At 37.4% G+C, this 17,057-nt stretch overlaps 1 protein-coding gene across 1 annotated transcript in view; it reads right to left on the bottom strand.

Moving 5' to 3' along the window:
- Window positions 1–10,282: 10,282 nt before the first annotated feature.
- The window catches only part of cpped1 (calcineurin-like phosphoesterase domain containing 1), a 38,474-nt gene continuing 31,699 nt past the window's right edge, over window positions 10,283–17,057 (bottom strand). The window contains exon 6 of the mRNA XM_088439823.1: window positions 10,283–13,350. Within this exon, the coding sequence (XP_088295949.1) occupies window positions 13,124–13,350 (227 nt within the window). The 3' untranslated portion in view covers window positions 10,283–13,123. The remainder of the gene's footprint in view (window positions 13,351–17,057) is intronic.

Genomic DNA, 17,057 nt, shown 5'->3' on the forward strand with positions numbered 1-17,057 from the left:
ATCCCTATTTGTTACTGCCCGGTATATGTGTCTATCCTGCCTGAATAATTTTACTCTTTTTTTATATCACTACAAAAGTGTAGCAACTAATTTATTATAATGGTGTTCAAAAACGTTTGCACACCCCCCAAGTCAACATATGCGCCTATAAAATCATCTCTGGTATGCATGCGCACGTGCCCCTCAGCATCAGTTTGACGTCAGAATGAAAAAGCATCAAGTCAAACGTAGACGTGACAGCAAGTGATAAAGCAATACAATTTTCTTTCTTTTTTCCACTACAGTATTATAGTACTGTATAGGAAAAGAAATGAAACATTCCTCAAATGTGCTTGAGGAAATGAATATGCTGCGTCGTGTCAAATCCGCCAGCATTTTTCAAATAACATCAACTTTGACCACACGACAGATTTATCTAGCACCCGACATGACTCACCGAAAGCCTTTTAGCGTTAAGAGCGGTTCTCGACTGCTGCACGCATATACTTGGCACTACATGTGTTCGATTTCAACCTTTCAGCCCTTATTACCTCGACACCTTCACCTTCAATGGGAAGAAAGGTTATTATTACGGTGGAAATGACGCCGCTGCGGCTGCCGCATGTTCACAAATTGGGATTATTACGGCACCCCCCTAAGTACCGATGAGGATGACGAGCACGTTTTTAGTCACTCGGGGCTGGGTCAAGCAGCACCGCGTGGAAAGCAATGTACAAGTCACGGATAAAACCTTGCAGGACAAAAAAATTGTCTTAGAAAAAGATGAATACAGCAAGACAAACACGTCACATGTCTATTTTTGTCGAAGATGCAGATTATTGAGTATTAGATGAATAATTCAAGACAGACTGGATGAATGGCGCCAGTGGGCTGGCTATGTGATGGTTGATCGGTGTGTTACGATAATTTTGATAATCAAATAATCTGGCAAAGAAAAAAAACCCCATTATTTTAGTGCAGAAAATACACTGATATTTTTTCTTAAATTCAGTCACTACTTTTGTTCTGTGTCATTTTGGGAAGTAGGCAAAAAAAAAAGGTGGTCATTATTTTTCACAGTAAAAATATGTTTGTAAATATTGCATTTTGATTCACCAGACAAGCAAGTCCGTTTCATGTAGTACTAAAGAAATTTCACATAACGGCTCATTAGCAATTAATGTGATTCTTGATTAGTTGTCGATTAACCAATTACTCAGATGGTAAAAAACATTTTAAGTTTCCATCCAAGAATATGACTTTTTTTTTTCTTTTCCAAAAAAGCAGAACACACATTTTTTTTTTCATAGGATTTGGTTATTGGTTTGGTCTGCATGCATCATGTCGTAAAATAGTTCAAACGTGTTTAAAATTGTCACCCACAATATAAACTGATGCTTGTTAAGGTTTCAATATTCAATACAATGATATAGTAAGTATTTCATGAAATACTAAAGAAATGTTATTGGAATAATTGTGACAGGTTAAAATTGTGAGAATTTGGACAATTTTAAGTCCCTAAACGATTAATAGGTCATCAATAATTCGATTGCTTTGATTATGCATTTGTTGTCGATTATTCAATTAATTGGATGTTAAAAAAAAGTTCCATGCAAATTCCAATTTATTGAAGAATCTGGCTTTTTTGTTTTTCTTTCATTAGCACAGAAAACTATCAATTAAAAAAAAAAGGACTTGGTTACTAGTTATCCATCAGGTGGGAAAAATGGCAAATTTTCAGAATAATAGCAGATGTTTGTAAATGTGTTTGTCGCACCACTGAAACAATGAAGTGTTTTTCAAAAAATTCTAAAGAAATCTGATAACATCAACTGTCCAAGAGGCTGAAAATCCTTGTATTTGGACAATTTTAGGTCTCTAAATGATTGCTAGATTTTAAAAATTACAATTTGCAAATTGCACTCTCATCCAACCTGAATTCTCTTTAGATGTGGGTTGATAAAAATTATCGTGTATTATAGCCTAGAGTTAACCCCCCTTAGCTGGCTTTGTTTTCGTGTTACACTTATATTACTGTGTTGTATTTCAATTGCAGTGTAACTGTAGAACCACAGATACGTGTAAGTACAAAAACAGAAAAAATAATTAGTATGCGTGAAGACAGAGGTCGAGAAGTGCCTGACAAATGACGGACACCCCCCCCAAAAAAAAGTCAAATGTCGGATTGATGGACCGACGATTACAATTTCGTCCGGTTTGAAAAAAACTTACGGAATGACGGTGACTGAAAGGCGGAGGGAATCTGACGAATGTCGGACCAGCAAAAAAAATGTAAGTTGCCCACGTCTAGTCATTTATTTAACACAATGTTATAATCAAGTATTGTTTCATGAAAGACTTAAGACATCTGTCAACCACTGAAATTTGGACAGATTTATGTGTGGAGATGATCATGATAACCATCATCAATCATAATTTTAAAAACTATTTAGAGGATTAATTTAGCGATTAGTTGTCGATTAATCGTCACATCTCAAGTGTTCTCCCACATTCACTCACTACAATTCGTTTGTACTATTGCATTTCAAGTATCACTCTGACAGACTTTTTTTTGTCATCATGGCGCTTCAAAGCTGCCACCTGGTAAAACATTTTTCAGTCTCTTATGTGATTATCCACAACTCCAGCTCTTGGCTTTCAAAAGATCCTAGAAGGTGGCGAAAAGAATGCAAGCATCTCAGCTGAGCAGCAAAACGAAGACAAGTTAAGAAGTGTGACGTAAGGTCATGACGGCACATAGTAACGAGAAGGTTTTGCCGCCAAACATGCGCGTATATACGCACAAGCTCCCGTGCACAAAAGTAGCAAAATACACACCGACTGTATCCCTCTTAAAGCCAGATAGCTGTCAAACGCTTGACGCAGCAGGTCAAAGGCAAGGCAGGATTTCAAACACTCGAGTTCCTTCATAATTCCGCTTAATCCAAACACTAACCGAGCAGTTGGAAATTCAATCTAATTGAGGATGGGATGAAAGCCAAGGATATCCTGTGTGGGAACAGATATGTGGATTAATTAGCATTGTGATGGCAGAATACGCACAAGTGCCTGTGTGTCTGACCTAGTACGTGCTTGGACGCATGTTTGTGTACTTGACGGTGTGTGTGAAAGGGTAATTGTTTCCATGTGCTCAGCGTCCAGTCCATCAGCCAATGTGTCATAAGAAGCATGTTTGATTGGATTTTCCTCTTTTAATCACTCTGCCTCTATTTTGGTGGTGCCTGGCTAATTACGAAGATGGATTAAAATTGAATGTCAACATATTGCGGGCGTGCGATCATGGCCATAAAAACATAGAAATGAACGTTTATTTCATTATTTCTCAATTCCGCAAGAGTTAGTATTTAAATCAGGCTCTACTCTATTCAATTAGTGTTATCGCCTTAAATGAACAGCAAAATCAAACAGAAAATCAACGATGTTTAAAGTGTTAAAAACAGGAAAACAACACACTATTAGAATTTCATACAGAAATATTGAAGAATGATTTTCTCATTTCTTATTTGAAACAAGTAAGGAAAAGTGCAATAATAGTTTGATTTGTAATGATAAGTCTAAGATGAAAATAGAATATACCGTGACCCAAATTGAAAAACATCCCCTGAGCCTTGAGCATGTGATGTCATTTTCAGTCGAGAACAAGTGGAAAAAAAAAAAAAAACTTTTCGAGGCATTAATTCCGGATGAAGAATAATTTTGTTATCAAATCAATTCCAAACAAAAGATTGTTTTATTGCTGGAATGGCTAATTAGTTTAGTTTACCGATAATCTCTTAGGACATTCCTCCCAGGTGATGTACAGTATGATACATTATAGCAATGTTCCTGTTTAGCCGTGTGTGTAGAATTTTTTTTTTTTTGTATAATTTTCTCTCTATTTATTGAATTTTGTAATATTTTGCTGTTCAATGTTTGATATGCTCTGCGTTTTGGGTGACACATTTGTGAAAATTGTATTTCCGGGCTTTCACAAAAACGATCGATTAGCTTAGCAATTAGCATGGCTTCTCGAGTATTGTGTTAACAATTCCCAAGCCTACTTCTATTGAATTATGGTATCAATATCAAGTTTAAATTAAATTAAAAAAAAAAGTTTGACGTCAATCAAATGTACTGTATATTCAGTATGCTTTTAAACAAAGACAACACAGCTGTATGTGTACAGTATGTTTGTGCGTAGTCATTACCTCAAGCATGGCAGGTGCTTTTGCAACGACTATATTTCCACTCAGCTGAAACACGCTTCCACCCAACACGCTCCTGGGGGTCTATGCAGCATTGAGGGGAGAGTGCTGTGATGACAGTGGGAAGTGCTGCATTGCCGGAGCGGAAATTGATCTTCTGGCTAAAAAAAAATCAAAAATCTCAAGACAGCAGGGACTTTATGATTGATTCCGACTTTTTCGAAACAGGCAAATTTCACCTGTGACAGTACACACAGAGGCTAAATGGATTTCAGGTTTGATTTTTTTTTAGATCTTCAGTGCTGTGCTCCTTTCACTTTGATGGCATTGGCAAGTTGTATTATTGGTATTCTCCCATCCTATAGGTGGCAGTAATTTGACTCTACAGCATACAAAAGACACTTCTATAACAGAGGTAGAGAATCCTAGTCCATTCAAACTAAACAAACTACTAATCTCTCCCCAACGTGTTGCTCGCCAGGAGTTGTTTACGGTATTTAGATCACGGTATAGCTTTTCAGATGAAGCATAAAGGTGTTTTTACCGGCGAACTTCCATAAGCAATAGTTCGTCCGCCATGTTGTCCGTTAGTAAAAAAATTCCGGAAGATACGTTGTGGCGTTGAGGAAAATATGTTCCGCTGTTATGGACACCGAAGGCCTTGGTTGCCGAAATAACATCATTTTGACGCGTGCAGTCACGCGAAGAATAACTCAAGCCAACACTTGAAGAAAAAAGTAATAATGATGAAAGACCGTTGAAGCGAAGTGAAAGACATTATGCAAGAAATTGATCTTCCCAAGTATGAAAATGAATGCTTATTGTTTGATGCAAGTGTACAGGAGGATCTGATGCAACTTCAAACGAAAGAATCCCACTTCAGACTGCAATGTAAATAAACAAGAGAGAAGATACAGCCATATCAAATCATAATCCCACTGAATCAAACCAAATCCAATCGTTCCATCTTGAATTGTTTCATACCCCGTGCATCAAGATGCAGAATAAATCACCTTTTATCGGAGAGATGCACAACCCCGGAAAATATTTTAGCATTATGCGGCAGTTGGAACGTAAGCATGACAAACATCTGCACCAAATCTTGTAAACGGTTGACCCCCAACGAATCGCTGAATCATCATAACATGCTGTCACTTAGCGGGCTATTTAGGAACCGAGCCCCCGCCACTTCTCCTAGTCCGACCAGCTGGCCGCAAGCCCAGAGGGCAGGACGCAGCGATGGATGTGGGCCGTTGTCACCGGCTATCTGCGGTCCAGATGGCTCACTCTGTCAGCAAGACCCGGTGCCACCCTGATCATTTGCATGTACAACTTGAATCCAAGCCCACTTCTAACACCTGCGTGAATAAATGACAAGGCTGTGATATGATGGGCCGGCCAAGCATTTATACAGTGGCATGAAAACGTATCTGAATTTCTCACATTTCTGCATCAAATCACCATGAAATCCAATTTCCATTCAGAAGTTGAGTAATGGATGGAAGTTTTTGGGTCTGTTTTCAGCCTGGGTTTTAATTGACATTCATAAAAGTGTTATTCATGTTGTTATGTCCTGGGTGGTGTTTGTTGTATAGTGGTTGGTGTCGGGGTTTTCTTTTCTCTTCTGCTCTGGGTTTTTATTATTTGTCTTTTCACATTCTGGGTTGTTTGGTCTTTTGTTCATGTTAGTTCATGGTTCTTGTTTGTGTGACTGCGTACACCCGTCCGCATTAACCTGCTTCCCTTTTTCTGGTCAATCAGCTTCCTGCTCTAATTGTGTCTTGCCCAGGTGTTACTTGCTGTTTCGTCCGTTTTGCATGTATTTAGTTCCTTTTTCTTGTCGGGTCATTGTCGATGGCTGACGTTATTGATGCTGTCGGGTCCTCATCGTTCTCCAACATGACAGATGTATGACATGGCAACATGACATGATTACTATGTATGCAGAAAATGTAGGTGCCTAGACATCTCTGCCTTACGTTTTTTCACCTTACAACGTGGACTGCGACGTTTTTTTTGTCCCCTCTTTAGAATATTTTTTCACCTTATGACATCAAAAACAACAACTTCTCCAACATGGCGGTCAGTGTGCGTGCGCTCATACATAAACACACGCGTTACTGCCTACCTCACTACAATGCTGGTCTGCTATTGGTCACCGTCAGGACTCCCTAAGATACTGGTCTGCTATTGGTCGATGTCAGGGAGTCACCAAGATGCAGGTCTGCTATTGGTTGGCGACGCGGTTTCAAGATGGTGATGTTGAAAATTTGTTCTCGTGTGAGTGCTTACAATTTCGTATTCATTGTGTATTTTAGTGCTCAATTCAAATTTTAATTGGTCAGCCATGGGTCCCAAGATTGCTAGTATATATGCCTATACTTATGTTTAAGTAGCACTTACTATACTATTTTGTTACCAATTTTTAATATGTATTTACAATTTTGATGTTTTTACCTGGGGTTGTACACGCATTAGCTAATTAGTATCGGTTTCTATAGCTCTGCATACGACGATTTCTCCTTACGATTCCAACCCCAGAACGGATTAACTTCATATGGCAGGGGTCAGATATGAGATATGTATCAGATATGTATAAATATGAAATGAGTGAAAAGGCTTGCCAGAGTAAGTCTGTTTGTCACTTACGCACACAAGCAGAATCAAAGAATAAACTCCAAGATTTACTGTACGTGAGAAAGCGTTCAAGTATGAAATGGTTTTCGGCAATATCCCTCAAATCGAATGCAAGTCATTTAGACTCCAGGTAAGAATTTAAAGGGATTGCTGTCCATATCCGAGCTTTAACATGAGATTTGTGTTGAGAAATATATTCAAACAAAAGGAGTGTCACGGAGCATGTAATTGAACAGCCTTTGATAAAAAAAGTGATGAACCTTGAATGAATTCTTCCTCTGTAAGCTTGGATCAGCCAAGAATATCTGGCACCCTGTCTGCGTTTATCACTTCATAAGCACCGTGTCTCGGCTTTCATTAAGAAAAGCAAACACTCGGGCTTTTATGTGCCCGTCCCTGATGATTTAGCAGGAAGCCTATGTGCACATTCAGAACGTGTCCTTTGCCCTTAAGTTCACGAGCTCCACTTGAATTGTGCACTCTTGCATCGGACTTGTACGCTCTGACAGCAGGCAAAAGCTCTCTCGTGTCGTTTCCTTAAGTGAAGTGCTGGTAAGAGTGCCTATACTGCATGTTCATCTGTGTTCCAGTGGCAGGAAACACGGCGTGGGAATCGATTAAAAAAAAACTCCTAGCTCTCATCGGCCAGAAGAAAAAGAAATGACTGGAATGGAGAGCAAATGTTGCTTATCCTGAGAATGAATTAAACTGCTGCTTTGTTTTTGAGGCCATTTAACTGCCAGCCCATGTTTAAAAAAAAGGTTATTTTTCACTAGAGGCATAACGATCATTTAAAATATGACTCATGTACAACAATTAAATTCGATGTATTTTGATTGGTATCCAAGTGCGTCTTGTCTTGCCAGACTTTTGTATCGGTCAAAAATAAAATGGACAGAATAAATGGATGAAGCAACTTTGGGTGCATGGACACGTTGTCACATTTATCACCATTTAGTGAACAGAATTGGGGAACTGCATTCTGAAAAGGCCACAGACAAAACTGTCACTAGAATTCTAAAACAAACTGAGTGACGCTATGGCATCATAAAAACAATCTGTCTCTCTGACTAAACGTCATCACTTGGTTTCATTGATGGTTTTAAATGTAAATTTAATTTTAATTTAATCTTTAATTGTTTTAAATGTATACATCACATTTGTTTATTTGTTCTTATTTGAAGCCAAATTAGCAAGACAGATGAAAATGCTTTCCTGCACAGAGTAAATCAACGTATGGACATTGCAAGTAAGGTGTCTTTCTAATTGTCGAAGTCACAATCCGACACTCAAAAAGCATTTGGGTTCAAAATAACCAAAAGAACTGACCCAAATGAAGTACATTTAATCCAATTTTCTGCATTCTTCTGCACAAAACAACCCCCAAAATGGGTTGTTATTGTACAAGAAAACGTTGTTAGTGTACACAATAAAGTTTGGCCAGTTTGACATAAATATTGGGTGGGGCCTTTTTTGTTAGTTTTATCATTTCAGTGAGCCTTTATTTTGTTTAGTTGGTTTTCAAAGACTTTTTGTTACGTTAGATATTTTTAAAAGATGATTCATTGCGATCTTTATCAGTTTTGCTATTTAGTTTTAGTTTCATTGAAAATATTGGATTATTTGTCAAAAGCCAGATAGAAATAAAAGACAAAGATTTAAGCAGTAAATTATAACTGGGACATTTTTCTGTAGCTACAAATGTACAGGAATAAACGTAAATGAAAACAAAGGAAATATTTGCTAGAATATTTAAAGTTTTATCAGTTAACTACTTTTATTTTTTAATTTGGTTAAAAATGTTTTGTTTTTTTAGGATCACAGTTTCAGATTTTTGTTAACTATAATAACCTCAGCGGCAAGCTTACCATTTGGAATTATGTCCCAATATCTCAAGCTTGATCCTTTTTAAATGTTTTGAAAAAGACACCTGAAATCTCAGAAATTAGGTGCGGGAAATTGTTGTATTCAGGGGTGCACATAGACTCTTTCGTTCAATAAAAAGTCTTCCTCAATGTCATTGTCAGTGTCCCTCTTACATTAAGTGCACTGTCTGTGCGCACACAGTGGAAACGTATTAATCAAGCCTGCGTCCTCAAAACGTTTCACAAGACCATTAGTTATAGCTTGTGCAGTTTGTTCAGGAATCAGTTTAATTCGTCCAAGGAAGTCAGCGGTAAATTCACTGTAGATTGACAAAGTAATTCACACCCTCATTCACAAAGCGCCGCATCAGTCCTAGCTGCTTCAGTAAACAAACAAATATCCTCAAAATACAAAGACATGGGACGTGCATGCTAAGCTTTATGGAAGGCGGGGAGAAATCTATTAAACAGAGCCAGCAATGTTCATGCAGTTTGTCTCGCAACCTAACAAGAGAGAAATTAGCTTTTGCATCTCGATAAGTTTGTTTGTTAGCCATATGCTGCACTACATTCACATGCTCTTATCATACTTGTCAAATGAAGGAGAACTGAAAATCTTTGACCCTGTATCAAACGGCTTGGTTTTGTCAGCTACCTAAGGACATAAGTGGTGAATCTTGCACCATATTTTGGTGTGCTTCAAGCCATGGCAAATCTTGGGGCCACGTTTCAGGAAAAAAAAAAAAAAAGTTCAGCTCAGGCTCGGTTGTTGTCATGATGAAAGTTAGGATACGCAAATGCGTGAAGTGACGCACACGATGTTACACATCAGTGTTTTTCTGTTGCGCATGCGTACCAGCTATGTGCATGCCTGGTTATAAACCAAAGTTTCAAATACAAAGTTGGCCTTTTAGTTTGAAAGCGGTAAAAAACAAACAAAAAACAAAACATTGCCCATTAGGCCAAAACAAACAAAATTGACCATCACATCTACTGACTCTGTATTGCAAATGTGTCAAGCTTCGGCCCTTGAGGGCCGGAGTCCTTCATGTTTTCCAAGTCCTCAGAACATCTGATTCAAACGAATATCTCATCAGCAAGCTCTGTAGAAACTTAAAAATGATCCTAAATCATTCGATCCAGGTCTGTTTGGGAGGGAAGCATCTAAAACTTGCAGGATACCGGCCCTCGAGGACTGGACTTTGACATCTATGCTGTATTGTGTTTTGAGGCTCCGCAAACAATGTACTTATTTTTTATTAGACCCCAAAAACAAGCTGCTACTGTCAAGGCAAAAGAAAATGATCACAAGATGAGAAAAAAGGGCCGGAATAAGAAGTGTTGATATTTTGAGAGGCTGTTAGCATCTTTTTCAATGTCATACTTTGCTTACAAGCCACAGGTGCATATAAATAATATGAATATGATTCATTAGTACTACTGAGCACAATGGGCGTACAAGTACAGACTTTAAGATGGAGATCAAGGCTATAGAATAAATGCTCGCTTTCGATAACAGCGGCTGTTAGAATCAATGATTGCAATCAACTAATGTTCTCCTATACAGAGGAAAAAAATGACAATGTGCAGCGGCAATCACATTAAAACCAACATTTATTATAAAAATATCACCAATCACATCAAAGGGAGTTCCATGGTCATTCATTACAATTAGACATCTCAAACATGTGACACCCACTAATACACCGGGTGAAGCTATTAATGCGATTTGTGCTTGGCTATGGAGAAAGCATAAAAAAAAAGGATGTAAGCTTTTTTCTCAGGCAGGAAATGAAGGAGAAGGCCTTCCACACATCATACTCATTAGCCCCCACCCTCATCACCTGCTGACATTTTTGGAAGGGAAGAGACAGAAACTGTCAGTGTGAAATGAGGTCAGTGATAGTGATGCTGATGGAAAAATCACCTATGAAAACAAGCAGACGGCGGATGGACACAAGTACACACATTTACACGTACACAAACCAATGTACAATCTTTTTGTCACTTTCTACAAGACACACCGATGTGTTGCTAAAAGGTTGCCATGACAACTCGATCTCATCGCATTTGGGCGGTTGTGTGAATTTCTACACGCGTAATTGAACTGAAACAATTGGGACAGAACGCGCATTTGTTTCAACAAGACGTCTTTAGCGTTGACTCTGCTTCCAAAACCATCAATGACACAAAGTTACCGCAAGACTCGCCAGCCGTGAATTGACTTCTTTTAATAAGGCGATCACACTTAATGTTGTTTTGCAAAGACGCTTCAAATGAAGTGGAAAGATGAGATGTGAAGGTTTGCAAGATACATGAGAAAATCCTTATCACAGGGATACAAAAAAAAAACAGATCTAAAGACTGTTTTCATCATCAAGCTGTAAAATACAAGAAATTTCCTTGCAATCCACGCCACAGAAAACAAATTAATTTAGGAGGGATTATTTGCTCAGAATCTGAGAACGAGAGAAAGATTAGCTCAGACACAAACTATTAAAAATCCTTAATGCTGATGTAATTAAAAAAAAAAAACATCTTTTTCTGCAAAAGATAAAAAAAAGGACGTTAAAGCAGATCAAATCTTACCTCAATCATGTGTCATAGCATCTCAAGTTATCATCACCCAATCAGTATGCCCTGACATCATTTAAATGCTGTTCATAACCCCACGGGGGGCATCATTGCATAGATAAATCCATTTCTATTTTTTTGGGTAGTTCAGCTAAATCACATTTGTCAACATCAACAGGCTACTTCTAATCGTTTTACCCATTAAAACGACTGCGCTCTTTTTTTGTCATCCAGACATCAAAGAGCTACGCTTCAAATGCTATAAAAGCGTGTTATTTGTAGCTGCACTTCAGATTGCCAAAACATTGTACAATGCCGTGGCTTAAAAAGCACCAGGATTTAGCATGAATTCATGTATGACAAAATAAGCAAATTGTATAGTTGGTGAGAACTCTGAAAAAGAATTCACCGAATGGCGGAACCTTTTGAACACCCCTACACAATTTGGAAAACAAGGTCCACAACTATGTAAGCTCTGGCGATAGTTTTTCCTTGAGAGCAGGGGTCAGCAACCTGCGGCTCTTTCATTCTTACGTTGCGGTAAATAAATAATGCTTTGTTCAGATCGACTACGTGGACGGCGTAACATGCGACGCATTTGAATTGCAGTCAATGAAGTTTGCATAATTGGGTGACAGGGCGACATCTAACGGAAGTATTTGGTACGACGGCAGACGAAAAGTGAGGCAAGACAGTCGAGCAGTTTCAGGGAGGTAAAAACAGGAAACAGAAATAAAGCACAGCTTTCCAGATTGAAAGAACACATTTTCAAAGTAAGTTATAAGCGAAGATTAAAAACCAAAGCGCTTGAAGGATTCCTATCGCAAAAAAAAAAATCATCTTAATGCCCCTGCGTGTGAACAAGGATGGACTCAAACATTAGGTCAGTCTGCTAGTTCTTTTCTTGAAACCAAGAGGGTAACAACCTTGGCTAACACAAACGCAGCTAAAAGCTAAATAATGAATGGGGAATGTAAACAGGAAATACAGCGCAGTCTTTTGAAAGTAAAAGCAGATTTTTGAAATAAGATAACACAGGTAAGTAAAAAATACAAACTGGAGCGCTTGAGGAATTCTTAACACAGTGTAAATATCATGTTAATGCCGTTTTGAACATGGATGGATTCAGAAATTGATCCCATCTATTTGCTTTTTTATTGAAAATAATGTGGAACAACCTTGGTTAACAAACGCCTCTGGCTGCTAACACCCAACTGATTCCGTCTACTTGTACCCCCCAACTCGCCCATTACCATAATAGTCGTTAACAATGTAAAAATTTTAGCAAAACAGAATAAATCACCTTCTTAAATCTTTCATATATTTTTGTGTTCATACCCAAACTTTTACATGATCTTCTCCGTTTTAGTAATAGTACTGCGTGTGAACAAGGGTGGACTCGGACGGTGGTTCAGTCTGCTCACTTCTTTGATTGAGAAAAAACAACCTCAGTCAACCTGAGCTCTGTTAGCTGGAGAAAGAATTGTTGCCGTTGTTGCGACATGCTTTTCTGGGAAGAACTTCAAAATAAAAGCAGTCCTAGTCATTTGGGTCTATATATTATTTTGGTAGGTTTGATTTGAAGTTTAGCATAGTGTTTTATTGTCATTCAACACATTCTGCTGTGTATTCCATAGCATTTGTGGCCCAAAAAGCCCCCTCACAAAAAAAGACCTGTTGCTGTGCAGGGACAAGACTCTTGCACCATTTTAATCTCGTGAGATCTTATCATACTAATTATTGCTCAACTTTAGAGGTTCCACCGCAACTAAATGAGATAATATGGCAACCCCAGGGAACATGTACGATTCATGGATTTCCACTTAATTAGAAAAAATATAAATGAAAAGACTTGGTAGACATTCATGCCTGCAGGAGCTTCCTAAGGTCCTCGTCCATCCCTCCCGTTCGCATCTGTTCCAGGCTGTGGTATCGGTGAACCACATGGTCTTCCGTCACCACCACCACCCTGACGCCGTGGGTGTCCTCGCCCAGCTGGCAGCCGATGGCCGAACTCACCACCATGTCAAGGCCGCCATGGCAACCGCCAGCATTCCGGTGATAATGGCCCGAGAAGACCGCCTTCACCCCTGGAGGAAGAGAGGTCAAAACAGGTATGACCGACTCTCTTTTTAATGAATGGATGCTAATGTTTCACAGAAAAATATGACTAAGATAGGCTAATGCATTTTTTATAGTGTCAATTGAGTCATACCAAGTCTGACCTTGATATCCTTTAGAAATCCAAATGACCATGGAAGCGAAAAAAAAGCACGAATGCCCAAACTAGATCAATGCAAATCTGCATTGTGGAATTGTGAATTTAAATACCGAGCTTAGATGTACTGTGCTAAAAATGACACCCTGCAGATTAATTTCTTTGGTTAGAGTTCTTTATTTGAAGATCACTGACCACTGGTACAATCATTACGAAACAAACCATTATTCTTAAATATTTTTTCACTGATTATCTACTGTGAAATATTTTTCCAGCCATGTACCCCCTTAACTAGGAAAAAAAAAAAAAAAAATAACATTATAAAAAATTAACTATGTTTTATTCTACTCATCTACCGGAAAATTGTCACTAATGACGTGAATCCGGATAAAACGCAGTTTATCCTGAAGTCTCATCATGTTCCAATAATTTGTTCTTAATTTAAAAATAAATCAGTGCTGTTCCGCTCATGTCGTTGAAAGGAATGTCGATCTATTTAGCAGTTTTCAGCAGGAAATAAACGATGATTTTGTCTATAATTGATTTGATTACAAATGTATTAAGAGTGACAATTAATTGTTTTAAAAACAAATTTTGCCGCCGGCTTTCAATTGAAAATGCATCTCTGTGCTGAAGGCTTCCTTTGATGCACAGGTGAGTCGTGATTGGCTGTTACCAGCGCCTGGACCACAGGTAATGTCATTTCAACAGTAAATGGACATGTGTTTTTAAAATAATTTAAAATTTAGCTGTCAAATTAATTTGAAAACTATTGTTCTGTGTGATGCTATCTGTGATTCATTTTTCACCTGTGAGGGCTATACAAATACATTTGTAAATTTTACTTGACTTTTTACTGCTAAGTGGCTAAATAAGAGGACTATCCTTTTAAAAAGCATGAAATTAGAATTTGCAAAAACCTCTGTTAAAATCTTACGTACCCTTTAAAACGCCTTAAAACAAAGTTCCCCAAGCGGTTTGCGTACCCCACTTTGGGAACCACTGGTATAGAAAACAAAGAAAGTCACAGTGAAAGAATGTTACAATGAACCATCTTTCAGCCTTCCACTTAAATATTCTACCTGGGATATGCATTACGGAGTCAGGATTTTTCAATTTATTTTCAATTACAAACTACATTGTCATCAGAGTGGCACAGGATGGCTTAGCCCTGCAGCGGTGGTGCCGTGTCACTGTAGTATAATCATTGGCCGCGCAAAATTATATACGGAACAAACTTTACTTTGAAGCAAGGCTGAACATTTGTTTATCTGTGTAATTCTTCAGTGTACTGTAGGGACATGCTCGTGTATTCTATTAAAACTGAAGTATTATATTGAATGAGAATGATTGATGTGTCAAGTGCTTCTGGACAAGAATAACCTCTGATTTGAATATATATATATATATATATATATATATATATATATATATATATATATATATATATATATATATATATATTGCATGTCCTCATTGACTTTTGTTGTGTGAATGTATTGCATGTGTATGTGTGTGTATATATATATATATATATATATATATATATATATATATATATATATATATATATATATATATATATATATATATATATATATATATATAATATATATATATATATATATATATATATATATATATATATATATATATATATATATACACATGCAATACATTCACACAACAAAAGTCAATGAGGACCAACTACAAGTGTACTTCATTTTTTGAGCCGAAAAAAAAAAGACTAGGAATCTCCTTCTTGTGCAAATACCGCTGACAGTAACATAAGCATGATAAAATTGCCCTTAATCATCATGTCCACCACTCTGCATAATCAAATAGCACAGAATAACGAAGGTGACCTAATTCATACAAACCATTGTATGAGAGTGCAGTGGGCGCACACGATGGATTATTAAATACTGAATAAGCCACAAACCACCAACAATTCAGTCTGTATTGAGTAGGGTTGTCACTATTGATTATTTCGAAAATGAATGATCTTAAGGGTTTTTATATTAACTATTCGGGTAATTGACACTCCTACACATTTTTAAAAAAGAAATATATTTTAGTTAGGTTGAACGCAACTTAACGTGATAAAAGTACTCACTGTTTATTATAGTTTGCAAATATTAATTATTAGACACCAACAAAACTTGAATCATTAGATGTGATCGCTAGCGCACTAATTCTAAGGTCAACAAACAGTACCATTTAGTTCACACCTAAATAATATCATACTGTACATAAATTACACTTGTAATAGAATCTTGAAAGTCCCTCACAGACGATGCTTCAACAATTTTCCATGTTTAGAGGTGCCTGTTAGCTATGAGGTAATTAACTTCCTGTTAGTCTTCTTCTTTAGCTGGTGCTTCTTCTTTTTGACAAGCAGACTGAGCTTGACTGCACTTTTCTAATTTGAACACCAAAAACAGAGCCACTATGAATAGTTTGTAATGACATCTTATATTTTTTGGTAATACAGCCCTAATGCTTTTTGGGATGTTCACAAGTTTATTTCTTTTTTTTTCTTTGTAAGCTTCATGTGCTAATATTGTTTTCATGAAAGCCTGTTAACTATTAGATCAATATATGTCTTGAGCATAATAATACCATCAGCTATTTGGCCACTAGGTGGTGCACCAATACAATTATATGGAGCCGTACTATATGTCAAGATGGTTTTTGCAAACTAATGTTTTCTGTTTAAGTGGGGCAACAATCGAAGTATTGCTGTTGTATGAAGCTCCACTTTGCAATAATCGAATAATACTTTATTGTTGTCATTCTTTTTTTCTTTGTACTTTTGCATTGAAAAAAGATTATTTGAGTTCACTTCTTTTTTTTGTCTCTTTAAATTAGCCCTCCATAGCCCTATGTGTATTTGATAGAGTCAGTAGGCGGCCTATACATATTAATGTTGAAAAATATGAAAATATACATGTTTTTCTTATCTTGCTACCCTTTGTTTCACCGGAATCTGCCATTTGTCATTATTTATGATCTCGAATTTGTATGCCGTGAACTAGCTACAAGCCATTAATGGCCAACTGAATGCTGTGCACATTTGCAACCTGGTTTCAAGGTTTTTTTTTCTTCTCAGGGGACTACTGCTTGAATTGAAGTACGAACCATATAGTTGTATCGAAGATGTTCTGAATATAAATGATTTTCTGACATGATTCAACTTTGTCTATTTTTTTTTTTTTTACATCACATAAATCTGGCATTGTAATAGGGATGTTGGACCTTTATATCTTTTATGCTCACAGACATCCAGATGGATGTTTGCCGGAATCACCAATACCTTGATCGCAAATCAAATGGATCGGTTATGCATGTGTTGCTGGATCTCCCGTGAAACAGCAAAAGACTTTCTTATTAATCATGCCAACAAAGAACGACGTGGGAGTATGTAAGCGTGTGTATGTCTATATGTGTCTGCTGACACATCTTCAAACCATCTCACACACAAGCACACAGACACACACACACAAAGCAGGGCATATGTTGCATAGGATACATGGCATTGTGGGGATTACATTTGTATCTTAAGGTGCCAGTTCAAAA

This window comes from Hippichthys cyanospilos, chromosome 17 (genome assembly GCF_059441005.1).
Source record: "Hippichthys cyanospilos isolate Australia breed blue-spotted pipefish chromosome 17, RoL_Hcya_1.0, whole genome shotgun sequence".
In the NCBI taxonomy this organism is placed as follows: domain Eukaryota; kingdom Metazoa; phylum Chordata; class Actinopteri; order Syngnathiformes; family Syngnathidae; genus Hippichthys; species Hippichthys cyanospilos.